The sequence below is a fragment of the Notothenia coriiceps genome, unplaced genomic scaffold (genome assembly GCF_000735185.1).
Source record: "Notothenia coriiceps isolate Sejong01 unplaced genomic scaffold, NC01 NC01_scaffold00017289, whole genome shotgun sequence".
Lineage (NCBI taxonomy): Eukaryota > Metazoa > Chordata > Actinopteri > Perciformes > Nototheniidae > Notothenia > Notothenia coriiceps.
Window position 1 is genome coordinate 77006 of NW_011349990.1, and position 7363 is coordinate 84368.

Genomic DNA, 7363 nt, shown 5'->3' on the forward strand with positions numbered 1-7363 from the left:
GACAAATATCCAAAATCAGTTCAGTAACGGTTTTCAAGGGGACAATATGTACTCAAATTGATGGGTTTGGATGATGGGGGAAACCCGTGTCACAGGCTCTTTAATCTTTATCAGTAAACCGATTTAACCGTAAAAGTTCCTTCAAAATAAGAGTCCCGATCTTATTACTATCAAAATAAAAGTGCAAAACGAAAACTTTACCATAGGAAAATATTGGCATACAAATATAATCCCTTCTCTAAAAGTTAACTCATTTTAAATATAGTTGGACATATTAAAGGTCATTAATAATAGTAATATTAGTAATAAGCTTTATATTTGTATAGCACCTATTACAATAATTGTAGCCAAACTGGCTTCACAGCAGTTCAATAGACAGATTAGTATAACATGACAGGATAAAAGCAATGTAGAGGAGCAGCTACATTTCAACACATATATCCACGAAGGTTAATACATGAAGACTTTTGACTCGGACTCGGACACAGGTAATGATGACTCGGACTCGACTCGGACACTCCTTGGGTGACTCGGACTTGTGACTCGGACTCGAACACAGGTAAAATGACTCGGACTCGACTACGACTTGGTGACTCGGACTTGGACTCGGACACAGGTAATGATGACTCGGACTCGACTACGACTTGGTGACTCGGACTTGGACTCGGACTCGAAGAGTGGTGACTCAAGAGTGACTTGGACTCGTGAATTGGTGACTTGACTACAACACTGTGTCAAAGTGACATGATGTGTATGCTCATCCAAGATTTTTCTTTGCTACTAAAAGAGGACATTCACAATGCGTGAGTACAGGTTGATTTGAAGGAAAACTTTCTTCTTTCAATAAAAGCCCAGTGCTTTCTTACTCTGGTTCGGACAGTCTTCTAACCTGGGACCTGGTTAGTTACTGTAGTCGGTTCCCCCTCCACTCAGTTAGCTGCTCCGATCTGTGGGTAAATGTAACTTTAGGCCTGTTGTATTTTTGTGCTATCTGACCCCACAGACGATCACACCAGAGTCCGACTGCAGCTGCTGGAAGGAGACCCCCACTCTGACTACATCAACGCCAATTACATTGACGTGAGTGGTTACACACAGACACACATGTACAGACACATCTGTACATCAATGCTTTTGAGAACCAGGAACTCTAACCAAAGAGTAACACTACGCTTACCTTATTCTAACATGAACCCAAAAACCAAGTGACCTCCAAAAGTCCTCGATTTTCAATCCGTCTTCACTTTGGACGTCTTAAGCTAATTGGTCTTCACAAAGATGGAAATACATATGCACACATTCTCACATGCAGTAGTTGAAAGTGAAGCTATTTGTATCGGAGACATACACAGAAACAATTATTAAAACAAATCCCTTCAACAGACAATTTGTGCCCATAATGCTCTCTGTACCTTCAAACCCTTGTATACATATTCTTAAAAATAAAAGCAGTAGAGAATGCACATGCAAAATCATTTTCATGAATGAAAACTCCCTACAGTGTGGGCTGTGTTTTGTAAATACATGGTTGAACAGGGTAGTACCCAATAACGCAGCCACATATTACTCAATCAAGCTTTAATCAAATGTTATTTATGTAGCCCAATATCACAAATTACACATTTGCCTTAGGGGGCTTTATGGTGTGTACAGCATACTATACGACACCCTTTGTCCTTAGACCGCCTGCACATACAAGCAAAACACTAATGGGGAAATAATGAAAGATACCTCGGGATAGACAGACGTGCAATAGATGTTTTGTGTATTCTTTAAAAAAGTGATACATGTACAACAAGGAAAATCCAAATGTCAAAAATGGTGATTTGAATGTATATAGAAAAGGAAAAAAATATGGATCTGGGTGGATCTCAACAATCTCTCCTGTGCCGACAAAAACTTAATAATAAGATGGGCTTCAGATTCTCTAAAATGCAATAAAGCAACATGGACTCCAACATATAGACAACATTCTTTCCACAGAGAAGTGCACGCACACAAGCAAAGGCCGTGAAAACGAAAGGACCCCACCCATTTAAAAAATGAAATATGGATGCAGGGAAAGTCATCAGGACTTAAATTGTATTGTATTCTGCTTTCCTCCCATTCAGCCCCCCCCCCTTTAATAAATGTTCTCTCCTCCCTTATTCAGTTCCATCTGTCCCTTACCTTCCCACTGTTTTCCCTCTTGTCCCCCCCCCCTCCCCATCTCTCTTTGCCCTTTGAGCATTGTGCTCCACTTATCAATTGAATGTCCCTCTAACAGTGAACTGTTTTAAACCGGTACATAATGCTGATTTTAGATCAGTCTCCACAGACACCATTTATTTCTTAAGAAAAGAAAGAGCGGGGGGTATTGAACAATTGTAACTCGAAACAATATGTTCCCTCTTTGCAGATATCTATAACGTGGTCGTAATGACAATATGAACGTGATAAATGTTTTCATCTCAACAAGGTTATCAGTCTCATGGGGGGGGAGGGCTGTGCAGGGACAAGAGGGAGTCACTTTTAATCTCTCCTCTATTATTTAATTTGATGTTTATTCGGAAAACGACCTTGAGTTATGCTTCTCTGAGGATTGAAGTGTCTGGAGAGGGAGACGGGATAAATGAAAACATGGGAGGAGACGACAGAACAGAGGAGCGAGGAGAAGAAGAATACAATGATAAAAAGCCAGGTTGAGAAATGGAGGATGGAAGTAGACAGAAACTGATTGAGAAGCAGAGGACAAGGAAAAAGAGTAAAGGAGGTGGATGATTTAAAAAGAATAAATAGTAAGCAACCATTTCACCAGGACAGTAAATAAATAAAACAATGATAGAAAAGTGAGGAAAAGATGGATTTTGATGAGTAAGAGAAGCTGGCAAAGAGATCAACACAACAGTTTAGAAGACAAATAGTACAAAGAAAGATGTGAGGAGTGTTAGACAAGCTGATAGTGAAGTGAGAAGGTGATGTAATGAATAAGCAAGAATTTACAATGTTGATTTAAATTGCAATTTTAGTACTTCACCCATCTGGGAATATACAGAGAAAGGATAGCCTGCGGAGAAAAATGAAAGCGGGACAGAAGACACAAATTAAATATAGAGGCTACATTAAAGACACTAAATAGACAAGAGCAATATAAGAAACAGTAAACTGACATGGTGTATGTGCGTATAGTGCATCCACATGTAGAAATATGGGAAGAAAAATATGGAGATGACGTAAATATGGAGAGTTTTTTATTTTATGGTTTTCTTTTTTATCTGTCTCACAGGGCTACCACAGACCCAGACATTACATCGCCACACAAGGTAATTAAACTGACGTAATGTGTGTGTGTGAGAGGAGACTGTATGTGTGATTTGTTGTGTGTGTGTGTGTGTGTGTGTGTGTGTGTGTGTGTGTGTGTGTGTGTGTGTGTGTGTGTGTGTGGCAGCCACCTGGTAAATGTCGTCCTCTCGGTTGTGGAGGCTATTACCGCGACCTCCTAAATCTAAACCGCCGTATAAAATCCCCCTGGCAAATGTAAGACCCCATTACCTCAAACCCCGGAACCACTATCTGGGATTGATAGTGTGTGAGTGCATGTGTGTGTGCATGTGTGCTTTTTCTGTTCATGTGTGTGTTTGTTTAAGTCTGTGCTATCAGTGCTGACTTATTTGTACGTGATGAGTGTGTTTATACATAAATACTGTACATATGCATGTGTCTGTTGGTGTGTGTGTCGTTATGCATATATATCTAACTCGTGTGTGTGTGTGTGTGTGTGTGTGTGTGTGTGTGTGTGTGTGTGTGTGTGTGTGTGTGTGTGTGTGTGTGTGTGTGTGTGTGTGTGTGTGTGTGTGTGTGTCAGGGCCCATGCAGGAGACGGTGAGGGATTTCTGGAGGATGGTCTGGCAGGAGAACTCAGCCTCTATCGTCATGGTTACCAACCTGGTTGAGGTGGGCAGGGTGAGTTTGTCATCCGAGTTATTATTTTACAAAATATGTGTTAATGTGTTTGATGAAGAGGCCAAATAGAGTGACGCAGTGATGACCAATGTTTGTCGGCCAATTTGGAAGTAAGCATCACAAGGTCTACCTCGATGAAAAGCTCATGGGATTTTTCCATTGGGTGTTTCAGTGGTACTGCTCTCAACAATCTCTCTCATTGGGTGATCATGACTGGCTTGTTTCACTACATTGTATGAATGTTAATATGTGTTTTCCAGGTGAAGTGTGTGCGTTACTGGCCGGATGAGACAGAGGTTTATGGAGACATCAAGGTGACCCTGATAGAAACTGAACCGCTGGCTGAGTACGTCATAAGGACATTCACCGTCCAAAAGGTAAACTATGGAATATCTTCAATAGTAAAACTAACAATATGACTTATAAAATAGGGATATTCACTCCCAAAAAGCATCATAAATGGTAAATAAATAAATGTTTTTTTTACATTCGTGGCATTGCAAAATATCACCTCTAGCAGAAGTTAAACTAGTACAGAAGAGGATTAGGGCCACGTGATTTTTCTTTCATCCCAGACTTAATTCAGAATTATGAAATAAAATGTTTGAGAATTAAGTCAGAATTCTAAGATTTCAAGAAAGTCACATTTCACAATACAAGTCACATTTTGCTTTTCAGAATTCTAACTTTAATCTCAGAATTGAGAAAAAAAGGATTCACTTTTGGTCGGGTCTCAAAAGAAAAATTCCCACACGGCCCTTATCCTCCTCCATAAATAAGCAAATGGGATTTCAAATATTTACCTTTTCTGTTATCACAAAATGATGCAGCTGTTGATATATATTATTGACAAAGTATTTCAACAAGGTTGCCTTATGTTAAATCAACATATTATGAGTCTAGTTTTCAGAACATTTCAAACCCAACAAACCCTGTCATGTTCTCTTTGCTGTTAAATGACCCTCCTTATCTTCTTTCTGAACCCCAAACTTGGATTCATATATTATAATATATGATTGGAAGCAAGAAAGAAGTTCTCCTTGTTTGTTTCTCACTGTTTGAGAAAATGTTGGAAAGCTAAATCGGTGCCATTATAAGGTAGGAGGGATTGATGCTTGCATAAACACACTTGACAATGAGAGAAAAAATCTAATCTTTGATTGTACAACCATACTTTGTTTACATCTTCTGCTGTGTCACGTCCCCTCTTTTTCAAGTTACTGAATATCTCTGTTTTTTTTGTACTGCTTTTTCTATTTGGCTAATATATTTCACTTTGCTTTCATGCATATATCTTTCGTACTGGTTTGTACCACTCTGAACCGTAGATGTATCAAAAATACATTGACAGTTAGCAGTCATACTTCACCAAAAAAAAAAAGAATTATTCAAATGGGATTATTATCAGACACTTTAAAAAACTAAAATATTCTCTGCCTGCTGCCGGTGTCATTTTCTCACATTCTCCATATACCTCTTTTTTCCCTATCCTGTATTTCCTTCCCCCTTCACTCGTGCGAAAGCAGCTTATGAAGACGAGTTTTCAAGTTCTCGCTGTCAGCTCGTTTAGCAAGCCATTAATCCATACCACCTCTGAGCGTGTGTGTGTGTGCGCGTGCGTGCGTGTGTGCACAACTACTTTAAAATTCAAAGGAAAGCTGACTTTGAAATGCCTGTCATTTTGCAGAATGCATTAATACGTACAAACACACACCAGAGGCACACACTCAGAGTACACAATTCTCCATCTTGAAACTACAGTAGGTTTTGTGAGTGAGTGAGTGAGTGAGTTAGTGAGTGTGAGTGAGTGTGGAGAACAAAGAGAAAGCAATACAAAGGGGGCTGAGAGAGAGAGAGAGAGAGAGAGAGAGAGAGAGAGAGAGAGAGAGAGAGAGAGAGAGAGAGAGAGAGAGAATACAGGTTCTGCACCACAGTTAAATGGCTTTAATTGCAGTGAGTAATAACAGGGTCTTAATGAAAAGCTTTATTAATGGCACGTCCGAGGAGATTAACCAAGGGTGGCAGAGAGAGACTCGAACAAAAGGAAAAATCTGCGTACAAGCATGTTTGACAGAAGGAAAATGAAGAAAAAAAGAGAGACAAAAAGAGAGATAGGCAAGATTTAAAGAACTATATGGTTGAGAATCAGTCAAACAGTAGGTGAGTGAACAAGGTCGTAATTATATTGATGTTTAAAAAAAAGATATACTGTATTACTGAAAGGGGCCCTATTATGATCCTCATTCATATTTGTATTTAGTGGCTCTCCTGTGCTTTAATGTTCAAAAAGTGCTTTGTTTTCCTCATACTGGCTCTGCAGACCCCCTATCCACCCTGAAACGTTGGGATGTTAGCCTTTGCAGACCATTTACTTGACCACAAACCATATAACACACTACAGGAAAGGGAAACCACCAAAAAGTGGATGGCATCATGGAGGTGGAGAAGAAGCTGTAGCAAATATGCAAATGAGGCACATTGTAAAGCAATTTGTCCATTAGTTAAAACATTTGTAACTAGAAAGTGCTATATATTTGCACCCATTTATCTACTGACATTAGATCAGAGGTAAAACATTACAAAATCTAATGGATTATCCTGATTGAATCAAGGTCTGGTCACCCTGTTAAGGCCTTTTTCTAAATGTGTAAATATGGTCTATGGCACTCAGAACGGAGAAACCAAACAATTGTGTGCCACAGCGGAGACCAAACTGAGCTGGACCCAGCAGTGGGCACAAAGCTACCAGCAAACAATCACAGCTTGAGGACTAGCACACACGCGAATTGGGCAGATGGTTTGAGAGATGTATAAAACAGGCTGTTTATGTCAAACTGGAGGAACGCTCCCTGAAGTCTGTGAAACAACATTTGTCTGTCACAATGCCTAAAACCCCAAACACATCCCTGACCATGTTCACTTGGGATTGAAAAATGGGACCTCCTGTCTTAATTGAACTTGAGTTTCCAGTTTGAGTTGATCCACTGGTGGGCGTAATGGCTTCCTTTATTATTTTCCACAAATCTCTAAAACATCTTCAATCAAAGATCCAGTCCAGTCATTTGGATTAGATTTTGATTGATTGGAGTTTCTCAGATAAATTGTTCTAAAGGACTTTACAGCCAGCTGATATCCAGAGAGGTGTTAGGCGTCTAGATGAGTTGGAGACAAAATAACTGTGATACTTTGCTGAAAGGATAAGTTAGCAGTGTTTAGCAGGTTTTTTCTTTCCACTAGGTCCCTTTAGTTCTATCTCACACAGGCTCCGCCCTCTACTGGACTCTATGGGTCCTACTTTCATCAATGATATGCGAGCGTTCACACACTGAAGTTGTATAAACGTAGCCGGCCAATCAGGGCGAGCCTACCTGAATTCGTGCGCAGCTCACAGTATATAATACCCTGACTGTCATCCTTTTCT

General features: G+C 39.8%; 1 protein-coding gene across 1 annotated transcript in view; it reads left to right on the forward strand.

Moving 5' to 3' along the window:
• The window catches only part of LOC104950235 (receptor-type tyrosine-protein phosphatase T-like), a gene marked incomplete at its 3' end in the record, with an annotated part of 19579 nt that extends 15260 nt beyond the window's left edge, over positions 1-4319 (forward strand). The window contains exons 3-6 of the mRNA XM_010776723.1: positions 1004-1080; positions 3266-3302; positions 3845-3942; positions 4203-4319. Coding sequence (XP_010775025.1) covers positions 1004-1080; positions 3266-3302; positions 3845-3942; positions 4203-4319 — 329 coding nt within the window. The remainder of the gene's footprint in view (positions 1-1003; positions 1081-3265; positions 3303-3844; positions 3943-4202) is intronic.
• Positions 4320-7363: the final 3044 nt, after the last annotated feature.